General features: G+C 41.8%; 1 protein-coding gene across 1 annotated transcript; it reads right to left on the reverse strand.

The window, feature by feature from the left end:
- Positions 1-10125: 10125 nt before the first annotated feature.
- LOC306935171 (uncharacterized protein) lies at positions 10126-14089 on the reverse strand. Its single transcript, XM_079518084.1, has 5 exons — positions 13987-14089; positions 13675-13895; positions 13147-13294; positions 10791-10897; positions 10126-10369 (listed from the first exon to the last, which is right to left on the reverse strand). Exons 2-5 carry the CDS (start codon positions 13884-13886, stop codon positions 10192-10194), a joined length of 645 nt encoding a protein of 214 aa, XP_079374210.1. The 5' UTR covers positions 13887-13895; positions 13987-14089; the 3' UTR covers positions 10126-10191.
- Positions 14090-21797: the final 7708 nt, after the last annotated feature.

Below are 21797 nucleotides of genomic sequence, written 5' to 3' on the forward strand. Positions count from 1 at the left end.
TTTTTTTCCTCCATCACTCCAACCTGCATGCCCAGGCATGTTCTCTTGTTAGTAAATATACTTCACTAGCTTGAAAAACAAAATCAGCTGATGATGACAACGCGTCTCACCGTTATACTATAGTTCTGAACCGAACGGTGGAATGGGACTTTTTATAGCCGTACGGATCAAGACTTTTGCTGCCCAATGTGCCCATGAACCCCCCCCCCCAATGTTTTGCGATCAAGACAATGAGGCAATCATCATCATCATCTAAGAAAGCAAAGAGTTATGAAGGTTTATAGTCAGACATTGACAGGCAGATATAACAATAAACACAATAAATATGCTATACATCCTATACACCGAATGAAAGCCCTGAATGTGTACTTTTACGAGGAAAAGAGTAAACATTGATCCCATGTACAGTTTGTCATAAATTGGTTACATTGCACATTGCGCCCACCAGATATAACTGTTACTGCAGAGAAGACATGGACCCGAACTCAATATTCACAAAATAAGGCCTATAGCGACATATAAATACTATATACCGTATGAAACAGAAGACTCTCTGCTTTCATAAGAAAAAAACTTCTACTGTAGTAATAATAAAAATCACACCCCTGTGAAGTGAGCGTTGCAACTGTTCTGTACTTATTCACTACAGCTCGCTATATACGGACTGAGACAGAAAGTCATGTAAACCTTTTATTTACAGTTTGGTCTGTAAACTTCTACTGTAATAATACAAATCACACCCCTGTGAAGTGAGCGGTGCAACTGTTCTCTACAGTTGCGCGGTGCAACTGTAGAGAACAGTTGCACCGCTCACTTCACAGGGGTGTGATTTTTATTATTACAGTAGAAGTTTACAGACCAAACTGTAAATAAAAGCTTTACATGACTGTCTGTCTCAGTCCGTATATAGCGAGCTGTAGTGAATAAGTAGAGAATTAGAGTTGCACTGCTCACTTCACAGGGGTGTGATTTTTTTATTATTACAGTACAATTTTTTTCCTTATGAAAGCAGAGAGTCTTCTGTTTCATACGGTATATAGTATTTATATGTCGCTATAGGCCTTATTTTGTGAATATTGAGGAGTTCACGTCCATGTCTTCTCTGAAGTTATCTGGTGGGCACAAGCTGCATTCAATAACCAATTACTGTCTAACTGTAGATGGGATCAATGTTTACTGTTTTCCTCGTAAAAGTACACATTCAGGGCTTTCATTCGGTGTATAGGATGTATAGGATATTTATTGGATTAAATTTTATATCTGCCTGTCAATGTCTCTGACTTTAAACCATCCATAACTCTGCTCGCTGTTCAAGATAACCACTTCCAGGCAAATGCAGGTGTTGCAAAAAGGTCAATATCTCCAGAATGGAACATGGTAAAATCAAAATGTATTTTTTTAATTGAAGTGGACAAGTTCAGCTTTCTTTTGATGTAGGCGTGTGATTCTCGCTATAAGAGAACATTTTACTGTGGGCCCCAGAACAAGGCCTTTGTGCAATGTTAAATGGCAGCAACATCCAAATAGGCCTGTTGAGATCTTCCAGCAATCAAAGTAACACTAATTATGCCAATGACGTGTATACACGTCCTTGTAATCAAAACCACGGGGTGCCTTGGACGTGTATAGGTGTCCTTAGGTCTTTTTTTATTGATATATACATTTGGGTGCTCCGCAGGGTGCTATGTGTATGTGTGTGTGTGTGTGTGTGTGTGTGTGTGTGTGTGTGTGTGTGTGTGTGTGTGTGTGGGTGGGTGCCTGGCTGCATGGCTATGTGCATGTGTGCTCGGCTTGGCTTGGTTAATACCCGTTAGAGAGGATTAGCTTTGGAAGCACACTCGCTGACACCGGCTCAGTGGCCTTGAGGTTAGAGTGTCCGCCCTGGGACTGGGAGGTCGCGGTTCGATCCCCGGCCGGGTCAGGTCATACCAGAGACTGTGGGAAAAGATTGCGGCCCGAACTGAGTTCATGATTCCTTCAATTAATGCATGAGGAGGAGTGAGCAGGTCGCTTCTTTTCACCTGACAGATAGAACTGTAATTATGAAAAAAATCACACCCGTGTGAACTGAGTGGTGTAAGGTCTTATATAGCCTGTCTGACGTAATGAAATCATGTCTGACGTAATGAAATCACACCCGGGTGAACAGGGTGAACATAGCAACCATGCTCATTTTTTCTGCACAGACTAACAAAGCCAGTTGTAGGAGTGGTTTACACCACTCAACTAACAAAGCCAGTTGTAGGAGTGGTTTACACCACTCAACAACCATGCTCATTTTTTCTGCACAGACTAACAAAGCCAGTTGTAGGAGTGGTTTACACCACTCAACAACCATGCTCATTTTTTCTGCACAGACTAACAAAGCCAGTTGTAGGAGTGGTTTACACCACTCAAAAATCATTAACATGGTGAAACACATCTTGATGACATCATCAAGATGTGTTTCACCATGTTAATGTTCTAGGAAACACAGAATGGGGGGACTTTTTTATTATTTCCACACAACAGCTCTAAGGTGTATTAATTAAGGCTGTCACGATTCTCGATACGAATCGAAATCGAATCGAAATTGACGTTCGATTCAGTGTATCGAAACAGGGCTGGACTGGCCACCGGGCATACCGGGCATTTTCCCGGTGGGCCGCGACCGTAGGGGGCCGCCATGATTTTTTTTCTTTTTTTTTTGACAGGAAGGCAGGCCAATAGGCGGCAGGCCACCAGGAAAGGTCCGGGCGTGCTGCCATTCTGGGGTAGCGCCCCCCCTGACCCCCCCCGGCGGTGCAGTGCAGGGGGGGGGGCCACATAATATTATGTTGCCTATCTGCGCGCTGGTTGTGGTGGGCCGGTCTGGGCCAAATTCACGCGAAAATGCCCGGGCCGAATTTTTGTCCCAGTCCAGCCCTGTATCGAAATCACCAGCCGACTCGTGATATTTCATTGCATGCGCGGCTGTCCGTTTATTCACCCCGGAACGTTTCTCACAGGACGAGTTTCAGCCTGTCAGCGTCGGACATTATATGCCGGTGCACAGCACAACCCAGCTTCTTGTAGTTGTAGCTCATTGCGGTGCTATCATCAGAGCACACAACAACACACCCAAATTCAGCCAAAGGAAGAAGCAGTTTATATCGCTGTTTATATCGTATGGTTGTGTACAATAGCGGATTGAAGGGTTCTATATGGGGCTGCCTGGAGTCTGGACTGGCGCTGGCCTCCACGCTATGGCTGCTTCGACATGTATTGCATCTAGACGAGGACCGCAGCGCGAAGCTGTGTTCAGTGCGAGACATTAGGCAGCCAGCGTGGAGGCTAACGCCATTCCAGCCCATGGAACCTCTCCCTGAAGCTGCTACATTTAGAACGCCGGGCATGCCGGAGTGAGCTCCTTTATTGGGGCTTAATGTGAAACATGACTGTGAACCAACATGGCTAGTATAGGAGTTACCAGCTAGTGCCCCTCAAAAACAACTAGAGGCAAAAACAAAAGCTAGTGGCTAGCGCCCAGCCGCCCCTCAAAAACAATGTTTTATTGCTTAATCTTTTGTAGTCACTATTCATTGATTCACTGGCATACCTTTGAAAAACATGTTTCTCACTGTTATATTGAATATTGATATGCGATTAAAATGTGATTCATTGAGATTAATTAATTATAAGGCCTCTAATTAGATTAACATGACCCAGCCCTATTATTTACTTTTTATTTTATTTAGTTACTTAGAGGAGAGCTTAACAATGTCATCTATCTCATAATATTAAAGAAACATCTCAAAATGATGTGAGGACATAAAACCCAAAGTTTATATTGTTGATGCTATTCTCATTCTCATTTGTTATTCGTCAAATAAAAGTGACTTAATGCAGAGAAACAAGTGTTTTTCTTTACAAATCAAAATATTAGCCTAAATTAATGATCGTACAGCGTTGTGCTGAAAATAGGAGGTTTTTAAAAATATCCATTGAATCGTGTATCGAATCGTGACCTTAACATCGAAAATTGAATTGAATCGTGGGTTAGGCGAATCGTGACAGCCCTAGTATTAATTAACACATTGACTGCATAACCCAACAAATACACGACATTTGTTCCATTCCAGTCTTTCCACGCTAAATACGCTAAACCTGCTAAACCCGCTATTTGTTGTAGGCCTATATGTTTAATTTTCCGTTGTTTGAATATTATTATAAAAATCCGGCTTTGTCGCGGACATCATGACGTAACCGGAAATCAAACTATAACTCGCTTGCAAGGGCTTCTGGGGAACTGACTCCAATGCAAAGTGAACGAGGGGGTATGGATGATCTTAGCCCGCTTTGCTCTTTGTCTGTGACTCAATAACAAATCGTGGGACTATTTTCAGCCGGATTTTCATCATAAGGAGGTAGAATTACGACACTTTGACGCCTCAAAGGCAACTTTAAACACCGCTGCTCACTGTAACATGTTATTATATGAATCACAGCAATAAAGTAATCTGATATCAGGACAAAATGTCATAATTCCCTGTTCCGATTTTACGGGGCCAGTTTCGAATTGCAGCCATCCATAGGTGCCCTTTGAGAGCAGTTTTGAAGGAGTCAAGGAATTCACATGTCTTAATGACTGTTGGTAGGGCGTTCCACATTTTGGTGGCATAGGAGCGAAAATAATTTAGTCCCTTGTTTGTGCCGAATCTGGGTTGCACATGGTTTGTTGCACTCCCTCTGGTGTTGTGGGTGTGGACTTTGTTAACATTAAGGAAGTATTTAGACAGGTACATGGGTATCTTGGTGGTGTATCGAATCTTGTGGGCCAGACCCATTGCAAGATGCTGTACTCTGTCGTCGACCCTAAGCCATTCCAGCCTGTAAAAGTGGGCAGGGGTGAGGTGGGTTCGGGGGGCCAAGTAGGAGCCTGACCAGTTTGTTTTGGGAAGTCTGGGTGAGACTTTGAGGTGCTGTGGTACCAAGAGGTGCACCTTGTACGAGGGCTCCTGTTAGGGTCTTCAAGGTGTTTTTGTTGACCAGTGAGAAGATCCTGTAAAGGAATCTTGTTCTTTGGTTGACTTTTTTGATTACGTTGGTGGCCATTTTATCACCGGAAAGATTAGCCTCCAGGATGGAACCTAGGTAGGTAATTTCATCTTTTCATGTGATAATATTGTCAACCACTCTAACCAAGAAGCCATCTGCCTTGCTGAGATTACTATTTGATCCAAAGAGAATGGATTCAGTTTTTCTCAGGTGTAAGGATAGTTTCTTATCAGCAAGCCAGGTGCAGATTCTACCGAGTTCAGAGCTGAGGGCCTTTTCAACCTACAGTTTGTTCCTGTCCGAGACCAGCAGTGCTGAGTCACCTGCGAACAGGAACAAGTTGCAGTCACAAGCTGATGTCATGTCGTTTACATATATTAGGAACAGTAGGTTCCGAAGCCCTAGTATGCTTCCTTGTGGATGGGTGTGTAGTCAGAGAGTTTCAGATTGACAATACTGGTAAATTAATTAATTTCAACTGCTGTACCTCCATGTCATATGTTTCTGCATGTGTCCTGCTGTGTCCTCCTCTGTTCTTGTCTGCACAACATCTAAACTCACAGAAGCTCAACAAAAAATGGTTGTTGGTTTCACTGTATACTTTGTATTAAAGCAGACAGCTCAGATATTCTAATAATATATGTTTTAATAATTCTACTAAATAACTGAACTCTCCTGGTATCCCTGCTGCTTTGGCACATCTTTTTTTTCCTTCAACAGATGCTAGTTTACTAATAGTTTATTAATCAATAATCTAATTGTTTCTCGACCACAAATGTACAGAAAGGTACTTAGATATCAGGTCGTTAGATAAACACTAGGTTCCTTGTTTAGCTGCTATCCTATAGTTTATTTGAGGCACTATATTGTTCTCTGCATTCTATTTACCACTAGTACGTTACTATATTTACCTTGTTTATTGACTACAGTTCATGTTCACATATTCTGATTTATCACTTGCAAGTGTCTGCTATATGTAAAAAATGTAATTGTAATTTAATTGGACATTGTTCTTAAAACATGAAATAGTTTCCATAATAACCAACAACATAATACTGACTGATTGAAGTGACTTTCTATTCAGTAAAAATGCATAAATCTCAGATGATCTAAAGTTATTTACTATTAATAGAAGACAAAACATCCACTGGAACAAAATCAGTGATTTCTCTTTTCTATTTCTGGGTTCAAATTATTGTGTGAGCCAGCAGATGGCACTACAGGCCACACTGAGGAAATAGATAATCTGCAATGTTTTATTATGACTTTATACATTTACCCATAATCACTGGTGGAAGGTAACTAAGTACATTTACTCAACTACTGTACTTAGGTATCTTTCTGATTAATTGGAAATGAAGGACCCTGTTGTAAACAAGTCGTAGCAGTTCTTGTATTGACTGGTTTTCGTTTGAAAGCTTGTACCTATTCTACATACTGTGAGATAAAAAATAAAATAAAAAGCTAGAGTTCTCAACAGGCCCAGAAATGAAGGCCCGGCCCTATGCCTGGGACCTCATCAAACCCTGTACAGTCAAGAGAATGTCCCCTCTGCCACCCTTAGATCTCCATATATGGAGCTGACCTGTTATGATATTATGTTGATCTGACCTCATCAAACCCTGTACACTCAAGACATGCTCCTTATATGGCCAGTACAGAATTCATTCCATGTTGTTCTGACCCCGGGCCCATGCCAAAGCTCCAGCGCTCGCCCGGCAGTCTGCCGTCAACGAGGCGGATGCGTGCACGCGACCTCGCCCTTCTCGCCCTCAGGTGTCTCACTGGTAGATATGCTATGTTCACTATTTTATTTTATTTTTTATTTGTTTTTAAATGATAAAAAGTAAATGTGTTGGACGTACTGTAGGCCTATAGCAGGTTTCTATCAGTAAATGTGTTGGACGTACTGTAGCCTATAGCAGGTTTCTATCAGTAAATGTGTTGGACGTACTGTAGCCTATAGCAGGTTTCTATCAGTAAATGTGTTGGACGTACTGTAGCCTATAGCAGGTTTCTATCAGTAAATGTGTTGGACGTACTGTAGCCTATAGCAGGTTTCCATCAGAGTAAATGTGTTGGACGTACTGCAGGCCTATAGCAGGTTTCTATCAGTAAATGTGTTGGACGTACTGTAGCCTATAGCAGGTTTCTATCAGACGTACTGTAGGCATATAGCAGGTTTATATCAGACGTACTGTAGGCCTATAGCAGGTTTCTATCAGTAAATGTGTTGGACGTACTGTAGCCTATAGCAGGTTTCCATCAGAGTAAATGTGTTGGACGTACTGTAGCCTATAGCAGGTTTCTATCAGAGTAAATGTGTTGGACGTACTGTAGCCTATAGCAGGTTTCCATCAGAGTAAATGTGTTGGACGTACTGTAGCCTATAGCAGGTTTCCATCCGAGTAAATGTGTTGGACGTACTGTAGCCTATAGCAGGTTTCTATCAGAGTAAATGTTGGACGTACTGTAGCCTATAGCAGGTTTCCATCAGAGTAAATGTGTTGGACGTACTGTAGCCTATAGCAGGTTTCCATCAGAGTAAATGTGTTGGACGTACTGTAGCCTATAGCAGGTTTCCATCAGAGTAAATGTGTTTGACGTACTGTAGCCTATAGCAGGTTTCCATCAGAGTAAATGTGTTGGACGTACTGTAGCCTATAGCAGGTTTCCATCAGAGTAAATGTTGGACGTACTGTAGCCTATAGCAGGTTTCCATCAGAGTAAATGTGTTTGACGTACTGTAGCCTATAGCAGGTTTCCATCAGACAGCGTTCATATTTAATGTAGAGCATAATGACACACAGTGTTTCCCAAACTGTGGGTCGGGACCCATTTGTGGGTCACAGACACATTTCTATGGGTCACACTAGAGTGAACACTAGAGTAAATCCCATTTTATTTTCCTACATTTAAATTCAAAATATTTTTTTAAGTAAAAGTAAAACAAACTAACAAACACATCTAATAAATTCCATAAATAAATAAAAATAAAAATAATTAAGAAGTAGTGAAAATAGCTGATCTACAAGTGTGCAACGCTGCACGAAGCAACGCGTTGCACTCTTGTAGATCTGCTATTTTCACTAGTACGGGTCCCGGGACAAACTCTTTTGGGTCTCAACCTGTGAACCTTTGATCTGCATGACAGAGAGATATCTGTACACAACGTTAGTTATATTTCATATCATTCTGCTCTACATGACAGACAGTGAAGACATATACAGATATCTGTACACAACCTTATTTAGATTTGATATAATTCTTTATTTAATTCAGTGCTGTACATATACAACTAGAAAAAGTGCCCTTCTGGGCACAGGTCTCCACCAGGAGGATAGGAGTGTGAGTGTGATGTTTGGCAAAATGTTTAGGAGCAATATAAACGTGTGTGTGCGTGTGCGCGTGCGTACATGCGTGTGTGTGTGACGTGGCTTGGCCTGTTGTAGCGCCACCATGAGGCTGATTTGAAAACTGTCATGTGGCATTTCTTCCAAAGCCTAGTGGGAATATGCATGCACAGTTTCACCACAATCGGACGCTGCGTTGAGTAGTTGTGGCGATTTGTACAAAACGGGTACAAAGCGGGCTACTCCTGAAAAGTTTAGAAGCCAATCGTAGCCAATGAGGGTGGATTATGAGAAATCAAACAAACCCGTCTTGATCACATGACTATGGAGAGCATGTGTACCGATTTGCGTGAAATTTGGATAAAATCTGAAGGAGTAATATTAGAAAAATGTGTTTTACATATGTCGGCCTCCTGGTGGCGCTATAAAGAGCAGATGTGAAAAATTCCAGGCAAAGGTTTTTCCTTGGCCTCTAGGGAGTTGGCATACAAAGTTATCCACAGATCCGTGCAGTTAGAGGTAAAAACACTTTTCTGCCAGTTATAGCGCCACCATGAGGCTGAGTTGAAAATGTTCATGTGGCATTTCTTCCTCTCCCTAGTGGGAATGTGCGTCCACAATTTCACGGAAATCACACGATGTGTTCATGATTTGCAGCATTTTGTTTGAAACTGAGCACTCCTGCTTGCTTTGGAAGCCAATCTTAGCCAATCAGGATGGAGTCTGAGAAATCTGAAAGACCAGTTTCGTTGAATGGCTCTAGAGAGACTGTGTACCAATTTGCGTGATGTTTGGACAAAATCTGTAGGTGTACTGTCCAAAAACTTGTTTTGCACAAAGCGGCCTCCTGGTGGCGCTATAACAGGCCGTTCTGGAATTTTTGGGGCAGAGGTTCATCGTTGGCATCCAGGGAATGTGTGTGCAAAATGTGGCATCGACACACGGACGGACGGACGGAGTGCAAAACATACTCTCTCCCCATGCCTTCGGCCTGGTGGAGACAATAAATGTGCTTCTAAGATTAGCCTATATAAAAACAACACATTTCATTAAGGCACAAAATTGTACAGAAATTATGTTTTGGCATCATTTGGCGTCCATAAGTTTTCTCTCTTATGCTATTGGTCAATATAACCAGTTATAACCCTTTGGTTAATACAAAAATAAAGTCTCAATTCAATGTCAATCAATGTTGTACAAATGAAATCAATATCAATAGACTGTATTGAATTAAATCAATCTCTTCATCTGTAAACAATCATATGAATTTAGCAGCTTTCTATCAATCATGTCATACAATTATCTATGCTGGGTCCAGGGGTGGCCAGTGGCCATACACATATTTTTGACTTGAGATCTACTTTTATGAATAACCAGTCCAGCTCTTCAAGATCTACCCACCAAAAAAATATTATACCATTGCTAAAAATATATATATATATATATATATATATACCTGATGGAAATATACCTGAATAACGGAGCTGGCATTACACTGAATAATGCATTTTATTAACTGTACAATAATGTGAAAACATTGAGGGCTGGATATGAGCCTATAGACCCAAGGCAGAGTACTTATGAATAGTCTGTGTGGACGTGTGGAGGCAAGTGGAGTGCTGGTAAGCTCCATCCTAGCAGACACACACACCACGTCCACCATATTCCGATTTTGGTTTAGTGGGATGAGGAGTTTTGTGATTTTTGTTATATATATATATATATATATATATTTCGAGGAATGTCATGTGTTCTACCTGCACAGCCTTTGTGATCTACTGGTCTGGTAGATCACGATCTACCTTATGGGCAACGCATTAAGTTACGACAGGGAGAGTTTTCCCAGGGTGTCGTCCAGGCTGTGATTTGTGGACTTTGCTGGATAGAAGTCTTCCAGGGTGATCCGTGTGTTCCAGCCTTGGTTCAGAGTGAACTTGTAGACACTTACGATGAGAGCAGGAAACATCTCCATCAGGTCAATGTCAGCAGCAGCCCCAGCACTGTAAACACACACAGCAGTGACCACTGAACAGAGACAGAGTACAGCCATATATACACTCAGTTCAAAAGGCACAGAACCAATAAGAAGTCCTTGTGGTCTTGTTTCCATTTAGGCCCTATGTGCAATCAATTCATAGACATGCCATGAAGGGGGACAGCATGTAATTCAGACAGGGCATTAGTCCGACATGCGTCCGCATTAGCTTATTTCCGATGGAAATAAGCTAATTAGCACAAACACCCAACCCCCATTGAGGACTTATGGTAGGGGAAATAGCCAATAATGCACTTTTGCACAAAATAACACCTGGACCTCTTTGGTGGGGACGTAACAGCTACAAATAAAGGTAAGAAAGCCTTCTAGTAAAATGATTTTTAGCTGCACCACTTTGTGTTTGGTTGTGATCAAATTCAACGTACTGGTGCTGATGGAGATTGCGTATGAAGCGCAGCAGTCCAAACACATCATCATGGTAGGGAAACCTCTTCCTCCTGTTGTCCATCTCCTCAAACACCTCCTGTGGCAACTGGAAAAACACACAACTTCAACATGAAACGGACCTGTTGTCTAATACACACACACATACACACCTGAACCCCACATGATTTAGTCTCTAATGGACACACCTGAACCCCACATGATTTAGTCTCTAATGGACACACATACACACCTGAACCCCACATGATTTAGTCTCTAATGAACACAAAGACACACCTGAACCTTACTTGATTTAGTCTCTAATGGACACACCTGAACCCCACATGATTTAGTCTCTAATGGATACACTTGAACCCCACATGATTTAGTCTCTAATGGACACACCTGAACCCCACATGATTTAGTCTCTAATGGACACAAAGACACACCTGAACCCCACGTGATTTAGTCTCTAATGGACACAAAGACACACCTGAACCTTACATGATTTAGTCTCTAATGGACACACCTGAACCCCACATGATTTAGTCTCTAATGGACACAAATACACACCTGAACCTTACATGATTTAGTCTCTAATGGACACACCTGAACCTTACATGATTTAGTCTCTAATGGACACAAAGACACACCTGAACCCCACATGATTTAGTCTCTAATGGACACAAAGACACACCTGAACCCAACATGATTTAGTCTCTAATGGACACACCTGAACCCTACATGATTTAGTCCTAATGGACACACCTGAACCCTACATGATTTAGTCTCTAATGGACACACCTGAACCCTACATGATTTAGTCTCTAATGGACACAAAGACACACCTGAACCCAACATGATTTAGTCTCTAATGGACACAAAGACACACCTGAACCCAACATGATTTAGTCTCTAATGGACACACCTGAACCCCACATGATTTAGTCTAATGGACACACCTGAACCCCACATGATTTAGTCTCTAATGGACACACCTGAACCCCACATGATTTAGTCTAATGGACACACCTGAACCCCACATGATTTAGTCTCTAATGGACACACCTGAACCCCACATGATTTAGTCTAATGGACACACCTGAACCCCACATGATTTAGTCTAATGGACACACCTGAACCCCACATGATTTAGTCTAATGGACATATACATTTTACTGAGGGACTGCCCTTGGATTCTTTTGATTTCGATTTTTCATTTCATATCAAAGCAGGGAATCATAGCTTCAAATTGAGTTTTGGAGATATGGCTTATAGAGTAATGTCTTGCAGAAAACAGCGAGTTGAGAAAACGGGCTTGAAAGGTTCACTTCTGTGGTCTCTAACATTACACCTAGCTACATGTTTAAGCATTTATTTCAAATTTATGTCAATTTCAGCTCTGACACTTATTTCAGACATGCTCTAGTATGTGAAGAGTCTGCCTGTGCTATTAAGTCATTTTGGATTAAGAAAAAAGTTTTTCTCCTCTGGAGTTTGCGCGATGGCAGGCAAAATCTGGTCACATATGTGGACATATATATGTGCATATTATACACAGTTACCACATTGTTACACCCCTATACACATGATTTAGTCTAATGGACTACATTATACACATGATTTACTCTAATAGACTACAGTATACATATGATTTAGTCTAATAGACTACATTATACACATGATTTAGTCTAATGGCCTACAGTATACATATGATTTAGTCTAATAGACTACAGTATACATATGATTTAGTCTAATAGTCACTACAGTATACATATGATTTAGTCGAATAGACTACATTATACGTATGATTTAGTCTGAAAACACACCTCTTCAGGCCGTAGCACTTGCCCTAGCCTCGACAACCTTACAGGCGTATATATGCAAAGGCTCAACTCATGTAACTTAGATAGCATTTTATATAGACACAGCACTATATAGTATATATATATATTCCACTGTTAGGTTCTTAGCTTACATATGATTCATGATGACTATTTGTATGTATATGATGTATTACCATGTTTTTTGTTCTTGCTTAATGTATGTCTTTAGTGTAATGGACATATATGTGTATTTTATACAGATTTAGTGTAATGGACATATATGTGTATATTATACAGATTTAGTGTAATGGACATATATGTGTATATTATACAGATTTAGTGTAATGGACATATATGTGTATATTATACAGATTTAGTGTAATGGACATATATGTGTATTTTATTCAGATTTAGTGTAATGGACATATATGTGTATTTTATACAGATTTAGTGTAATGGACATATGTGTGTATTTTATACAGATTTAGTGTAATGGACATATATGTGTATATTATGAACATGATTTAGTCACCTTGTGTTTCATGGTGTGTTTCCATGTGCTGAACAGTCCCTCCTCAGCACACTGGTTCCACACAGCCATGACGTTGTGGCGCTCAGGGTTTTCATAGTGCTTGTCGATTTCCTTCTCATTCGCAACCTTTTGCAGGAAATCAATTCTCCTGGAAGAATTTACAAAACAAAGACATATTGTGCAAAAAAGAAAACATCATGTTGGTAGAAAACTTACTGTTGGATCAAAAGGTTTACTTTTGGAGTGCTTTTTGGGGCATGATATTATTGGCAGAAAAAAATAATCAATAGCCAAATTAGCCTGATCTACAAGCTCCAAACGTGTTGTGACCCGTTGTGAGCTTGTAGATGTGCTATTTATTTAATTTGCACTGTTGAAACCAGAGCTTAAGAGAATAAAATGAGCTGTGGTTGTGATTATGCCATGATATGAAGTATTGATTAAAGCTACTACTACTACTACTACTACTACTACTACTACTACTACTACTGTATGTGTAATGGAACATAATGTACTTATTTCTAGTACGTTTTGTTTGTCCAGAAGTAGGGATGAGCCAAGCATTCTTCCACTTTAGGTCTTTTCTTTGGGTCTTCATGGATCATCCTCTCGATGAGATCCTTGGCAACCACATCCTGAACGTGATCCAGGTTGTAGATTCCATCGTAGATGTTGGTTTCACATCTAAAGTCATCACCGAAGGGATGGTGTCCTCCAGATAGGATGTAATACATCAACATCCCAGCCACCTGACAAAAAGAGCATGGAAATGAATTGCATCATTTTTATATTGTTCTCATTTATGTAATTGTTCTCAGTCAGATTTTCCTTTTTATTAACCTGGATATCAGCACTTCTTTTAGCAATATCACTGTGAGCAGGTATCGTCTCCTTTGCCTTCCAGCATCTCGTTCCTGCATTGATTGTGTGGAGGGTTGTTCGTCCTTCCTGCAATCGTCGGCTTATTCCAAAATCTGCTAATCTTGCTTTATTTTTAACATCTATAAAGCAAATTGGTACAATAAACAGTGTTTACTATTGATGGAAATTACATGAATTGTATGTTGTTTCATTCTCTGAAACTGCAGGCTATGCTCTTAATCTATTCTGTATCTTACCAATCAAGACATTCTGGGGCTTGATATCCCGGTGGAGAATTTGAGGATACTGACAATGAAGAACATTTAAGCTATTGAGAAACTGCTTTGCAAGACCCTTCATTTCACCAAGGCTGTCTTCAGTGAAGTTACATTTAATGTATTCTTCCAGTGTGTATTCACATAACTGAAGACCAAGGTATCCAAAGTGCTCATCCTCTGCATAGTCGACATATCGTACAATCGAAGGATCATCAAGCTCTGGAAGACGTAAAAATCCTTCCTCATTCTTCAGCACATCGCAGTTGAATATGGGCATTCTCTTAACTGCAACTTCAGTGCCGTCATGTCTTAACCCCAAGAAGACCTCGGTTCCATCACTTCCCTTTGCAATGCGGAATTCATTATCTTTCACAAACACAAGACTCCCAACTTTGATCACTTTACTTTCATCTATGTCTGCAAGCTTCTCTAACTGTTGCTTCCATCTTTGACTGATTGGGTGCCATTTCCGTGGTTTTGATGACACACTGGCTATGGGATGGATAGGTTGTGCTTTTGGTGACACACTGCCTACGGGGTGGATAGGTTGTGGTTTTGGTGACACACTGGCTACGGGGTGGATAGGTTGTGGTTGTGGTGACACACTGGCTACGGGGTGGATAGGTTGTGGTTGTGGTGACACACTGGCTACGGGGTGGATAGGTTGTGGTTGTGGTGACACACTGGCTACGGGGTGGATAGGTTGTGGTTGTGGTGACACACTGGCTACGGGGTGGATAGATTGTGGTTTTGGTGACCCACTAGCTACGGGGTGGATTGGTTGTGGTGTTGGTGACACACTGGCTATGGGGTGGATTGGTTGTGGTTGTGGTGACACACTGGCTACGGGGTGGATAGGTTGTGGTTTTGGTGACACACTGTCTACGGGGTGGATAGGTTGTGGTTTTGGTGACACACTGGCTTCGGGGTGGATAGGTTGTGGTTTTGGTGACACACTGCCTACGGGGTGGATTGGTTGTGGTGTTGGTGACACACTGGCTACGGGGTGGATAGGTTGTGGTGTTGGTGACACACTGGCTTCGGGGTGGATAGGTTGTGGTTTTGGTGACACACTGGCTACGGGGTGGATTCGTTGTGGTGTTGGTGACACACTGGCTACGGGGTGGATAGGTTGTGGTTTTGGTGACCCACTGGCTACGGGGTGGATAGGTTGTGGTTTTGGTGACCCACTGGCTACGGGGTGGATAGGTTGTGGTGTTGGTGACCCACTGGCTACGGGGTGGATAGGTTGTGGTTTTGGTGACACACTGGCTACGGGGTGGATAGGTTGTGGTTTTGGTGACACACTGGCTACGGGGTAGATAGGTTGTGGTGACACACTGGCTACGGGGTGGATAGGTTGTGGTTGTGGTGACACACTGGCTACTGGGTGGATAGGTTGTGGTGTTGGTGACACACTGGCTACGGGGTAGATAGGTTGTGGTGACACACTGGCTACGGGGTGGATAGGTTGTGGTTGTGGTGACACACTGGCTACGGGGTAGATAGGTTGTGGTGACACACTGGCTACGGGGTGGATAGGTTGTGGTTGTGGTGACACACTGGCTACTGGGTGGATAGGTTGTGGTTGTGGTGACACACTGGCTACGGGGTGGATAGGTTGTGGTTGTGGTGACACACTGGCTACGGGGTGAATAGGTTGTGGTTGTGGTGACACACTGGCTACGGGGTGGATAGGTTGTGGTTGTGGTGACACACTGGCTACGGGGTGGATAGGTTGTGGTGTTGGTGACACACTGGCTACGGGGTGGATTGGTTGCACATGTGAACTTTCAGTCAGACCAGATTCCTCAACAGGAACCGTTGTTGGCTCATCTGCATCAACATGAACTTCATCTTTCAGCTTCTCTTGCTTTATTTTTTTTATCCTTCTCTTCTTCTTTTTGGTTCCTGACAGCTCCGTGTTGGCAGTTGTAGAAACATCACGCTCTGAGATTGGCGTGTTTAGATACTTTTCCAGTTCTCTAAGCTCTTTTTTCAGGATATTATCCCTCGACATTTCTGCAGAAGCAATAATATCCTCAGGCACATGATCTATTCCCACTGATGCAAAGATGTCAGTGGCATGTTCACATGGAAGCAGGTTTGCCAGTATGCCATATGTAATCATTCTCACATCAGAGGAGTGCTCTTTCTTCACAAAAGGAACAATCGTTGTGACCAATGTAACCATGAGGTTCTGATTCCAGTCATCTTTAACTTTAGTTTTTTGTGCAATCAAATATAGTGTCATCAGAACTCTATGCTGTATAACTGCTACAACCTGTACATTTATGCTGTATATTTTTGAAAGACGCTTGTCTGCATTTTCAATGTAGAAGTTCATCTTGTCATTGTCCTTCAACCACTTAATAGTTCTCTGACGATACTCTTCTTCTGGTGGTCCGTTAACAGAAAAGAGCATGTCAATCATGGTCAGATGGGTCTGAGGATTCTCCTCCAGCATGTAACGATCAAACATGCTGAAAACTTCTGTTGGTGTTTTATGTTGCACAGCAATATGGAGATCTATAAAACGTTTAATTTTAGAATAATAGTCACCGTCGCTCAATGAAAGCTCATGCATCATGTCAGATATTTGTAAATTGAAAATACCATGAGCAGGATGTTCAGCAGAGATTGGTATTATAATCCCTCCAGCTTTGTTTAGGACTTTTACAATATCACCTCTCTTTCTGATGGCAGCAACCTGAACTGGTGTCATAGCGCGGGGACCATTTGTTCTGACATTTGGTTGTGCTCCTGCTTTAATCAGTTTGTGCACAAAATCAAGTGGTGTTTTGTAAAAGGGGGCATAATGCAGAGGGGTCCAGTGCTTCGTGGAGAACTGATCTGGGTTTGCACGCTCTTTCAGAAGGAATGCAAAAATTTCCTCCTTGTGAAACGCCACAGCAGCACTTAAAGGACATATATGACTGTTGAGCTCTTTGCATGGGTAAAGGCCATTGATGTCTTTGCCTCGGATTGATTTCTTGAACTTCTTGAGGTCGCCACTCATAATGAGCTGTATTATGGGATGTGTTTCTGTTGGGACAGATGTGGTCCCTGGTGGAACCTCTCGGAGCTCATTATTCATGCTCTGTGCTACCGGATCCATTTCTTTGCTTCAGAATAGCTGTGGGTGGAAGAAAAAAGTGTTCAATACATTTATTCAAACATGTATTATGTATTTAACTGAAGAAAGGTTCCGTTTTGGAAATGTAAGGTTGCTGTGTAATCATTGGTTGAAAGAAAGTAATTTACTCAAGTACTGAATATCATTTTGAGGCACTTGTTTCAATACTTCATACTTCTACTCCACTACATCAGAGGCAAATGTATTTACTGAGTTACTTATAGAGTTCACATTGTGAGCTTGTAGATCGGCTATGTTTGAAAGATTTTTGACAAAAAAAACCTTTTGAAATGAGACATTCTGCAGAATGAGTCAGCTACTTTTACTTTTGATATGTTAAGTACATTTTGATGACAATACATCTGTACTTTTGCTTGAATACAATTTTCAATACATGACTTATTACTTTCTTAGTAAGTATTTATTCATTGTAGTAGATACATGAAAAAAAAACCTTTCCATCCTGTGTGTAATTGTTAAGGTTTAGGGCCGAAGGTCGCAGTTAACTATGAAACCTTGTGCTTTTTGTCACGTCACGTCACTCACAATCCCCATACATTTTTGTCACTAATTTTGTCACGTCACTCACAATGATACCTGTCCATTCACTGATACCTGTCCATTTAAACTCAGACGGACCTGCCCCAAAGTTTTTTGTGCAGCCGCAGGTATATGGCAACAGGCCCTATACCTGGGCCCTCATCAAACCCTGTACACTCAAGACACTGCCACCGCTGCCACACTTAGATCTCCATATATGGAGCTGACCTGTTCTGACATTCCATATGTTGATCTGACCTCATCAAACCCTGTACACTCAAGACACTGCCACCGCTGCCACCCTTAGATCTCCATATATGGAGCTGACCTATTCTGACATTCCATATGTTGATCTGACCTCATCAAACCCTGTACACTCAAGACACGCTCCATATATGGCCAGTACACGGGACCTCACCCTTAGGGCAAGGTCGCTTCTCGCCACCCAGGCATCTTACTGGTCTTTTGAAGTAGTACTTGAATTAAAAATATGTATCAGACCTGTCATAGTCACTCAAACCATTTGAGATATACAGTACAACAAAAATACTGTTCTTGTTCTGATGGTAGGAAGGAAGGGGTTAAGTAAGGACGAGTGGAAACATGATTTCACAAATCAGCTCATACCATACAGTATCTGCGACATGAACATTTTTACAAAAATATGTTCATAATAAACAAATACTACAAGTCAAACAGCTTTAAGAATAAGGTGGTAAATTAAACTTACAGTTTCTGGGTATAATCTTGACAACACGACTGTCTTTCAAATCCACATGAACCAGATCTGTCTGTTGACTCATAAACCTGTCTGGTCACAACTTCATGAAAACAATGTTACTTACAGTAGTAGGACTTCCCACTTCCTCTTCCTTCTCTCTCTCTCTCTCTCTCTCTCTCTCTCTCTCCTCTTCTAACTTTCACTATCCAGTAAACTAAGCTTGAATTCCCGTGTGTGTGTGTGTGTGTGTGTGTGTGTGTGTGTGTGTGTGTGTGTGTGTGTGTGTGTGTGTGTGTGTGTGTGTGTGTGTGTGTGTGTGTGTGTGTGTGTGTGTGTGTGTGTGTGTGTGTGTGTGTGTGTTTGGTGCGGGTTGAAAGCGGCCAATCAGAGGCTGTCATGTGCCCTGACACGTGACACCATCCAGATGTGAACATAGAGCATTACACACACACACACCACACAGCATGCTGGAACTGAACAGTCTCTCTGCTTCTCTTCTCTCACTCTCCAGACAAGCTAAAAGAAAACACAACATCCTGCTACGGATTTATAGTCTTCAGTTCCACAAGTGATGTCTGATGAAGATCTAAACACTGGAAACGTTGCCATGTGAATTCATTTGTTATAGAGCTACAATGTCCAGAGTGTGGATATGTTTAACTTGTCATTGTTCTTTGCATTGTTGTCCAGCACCTGGACGGCAGTGGCTCAGTGGTAGAGGTTCATGGTTCAAGTTTTTTTAGGGTGCGTTCGGAAATGCGCACCGGGAATGTGGTCAGTTTGTTTAGTGTGGTGGGCGGTGACATCACAGAGTGCGTTCAGTGTGCCTTATTTACGAACGACCACAGCTGTGATGCATTCACACCGGACAACCCCGGCTTCAGGGTAGGGTCGCTCAGTGCGGGCACTCGGCACACCCGGTGCGCAGCGCACTGGATTTTCGAACGACAACGCACCGAGTGCACTGAATAAACGAACGACAAGAGAGCACACCAGTGCGTTCAGGGCGCATTTCCGAACGCACCCTTAGTGTCCCCGAAGGGCAAATTGGGTTGCAGCATAGACAGTACATTAAACAATGAAACAACAAATATAACAAACAGTACACATAGCAGATACCAAAAGTGCACATTGACCATTAAAGTGCAAGCGTTAAAGTGCTATGCAATAAGTGCACGTTGGCCATAGAAAGTGCATGTGCATACGCACGAGACCAATACAGTGCTCATCATAAGGTTCAGCAGCATTCAGTGTGCAAATAGAGACGGGACAAAGGAATATTTGTGCCTGGTGTGAGTGGCCGGTAGAGCAGCCACATGTGAACCCTGAGGACCCCAGGTTCGATCCCTGTGGGCTCCCCCGATCGAAGTGTCCTTGAACAAGACTCTCAACCCCTAATTTAACCCAATGTGCAGGGTTGGTGCCTTGCATGGTTTCCGCTGTCGCACGCGTGTGTGTGCGTGCGTGCGCGCGCGCGCCTGCGTGCGTGCGTCGGTCCGTCATTTATTTAAATTTTTGGATGTGCTACGTTTGCCGTTTGGTATACTGTATTTGGGTTTAGCACTCCAATGAGAACCATTGCTGATGCACAACCTCTTTTTCTTATTTCATTGTTTTTGAACACTTGGTGGCTTCAGATTGACACTGGGTGTGTAATCAGAGGGTCACACACAGGTGCACTGATCAGATGGATGGACCAACAGGACCAATCAGGTTAGACAGACAGACAGACACAGACAGACAGACAGACAGACAGACAGACAGGAGAATAGAGAACTGATACTGGTAAGTTCCTTCATTCATTTCAACTGCTCAACAAACTGGACCTCCATTATGTCATGTCTCTGTCCTGCTGCGTCCTCCTCTGTTCTTGTCTGCACAACATCTAAACACCAGTGGAGAAACTCACAGAAGCTCAACAACAATGCTGTGGTTTCACTGTATACTTTGTATTAAAGCAGACGGCTCAGATATTCTAATAGTATATGTTTTAATACTAGGATGTCTGAAAAAAATGTACTACTACTATGACGGCTAACGGTCAGGATGACCGTGTTTTTCGTGCTATTTGATTGGCCATTCTCTCCCCCACTCCTAATGATCTTCACACCTCTCTCTGCACCCGTTGACGGCTTGCCATTGTCTTCTAAATGTTACATTCCAACTATAATTCAAGGCAATTCTACTAAATAACTGAACTCTCCTTGTATCCCTGCTGCTTTTGCATCATTGTTTCCTTCAACAGAATAACAGATGCTAATTTACTATGCAGATTACTCAATAATCTAATTGTTTCTCAAGCACAAATGTACAGAAAGGTACTTAGATATCAGGTCATTAGATAAACACTAGGTTCCTTGTTTAGCTGCTATCCTATAGTTTATTTGAGGCACTATATTGTTCTCTGCATTCTATTTACCACCAGTACGTTACTATATTTACCTTGTTTATTGACTACAGTTCATGTTCACTTATTCTGATTTATCACTTGCAAGTGTCTGCTATTTGGTTAAATTGTAATTGAATTGGACATTGTTCTTAAAACATGAAATAGTTTCCATAATAACCAACAACATAATACTGATTGATTGAAGTGACTTTCTATTCAGTAAAAATGCATAAAGCTCAGATGATCTAATATTATTTACTATTAATAGCAGACAAAACATCCACTGAAACAAAATCAGAGATTTATTTTTTCCATTTCTGGGTTCAAATATGAGCCAGCAGATGGCGCTACAGGCCAAACTGAGGAAATAGATAATCTGCAATGTTATGACTTTATATTTACTCATAATCACTGGTGGAAGGTAACTAAGTACATTTACTCAACTACTGTACTTAAGTATCTTTCTGATTCATTGAAAATGAAGGACTCTATTGTAAACAAGTCGTAGCAGTTCTTGTATTGACTGGTTTTCATTTGAAAGCTTGTACCCATTCTACATACTGTGAGATAAAAACATAAATATAAAGCTAGAGTTCTCAACAGGCCCAGAAATGAAGGCCCGGCCCTATACCTGGGCCCTCATCAAACCCTGTACAGTCAAGAGAATGTCCCCGCTGCCACCCTTAGATCTCCATGTATGGAGCTGACCTGTTATGATATTATGTT

The sequence above is a fragment of the Electrona antarctica genome, assembly GCF_951216825.1.
Source record: "Electrona antarctica genome assembly, chromosome: 13".
Classification (NCBI taxonomy): Eukaryota; Metazoa; Chordata; class Actinopteri; order Myctophiformes; family Myctophidae; genus Electrona; species Electrona antarctica.

Bases quoted from the DNA above. Each gene is read 5' to 3' on its own strand.
- LOC306935171 (XM_079518084.1), bottom strand. From the start codon at position 13,886: ATGTTGATGTATTACATCCTATCTGGAGGACACCATCCCTTCGGTGAT. The intron at 13,295-13,674 runs GTACTAGAAATA...AAATTCTTCCAG, and splicing joins TACTTCTGGACAAACAAAAC to GAGAATTGATTTCCTGCAAA. The intron at 10,370-10,790 runs GTACGTTGAATT...GTGTGTTTACAG, and splicing joins CGCAATCTCCATCAGCACCA to TGCTGGGGCTGCTGCTGACA.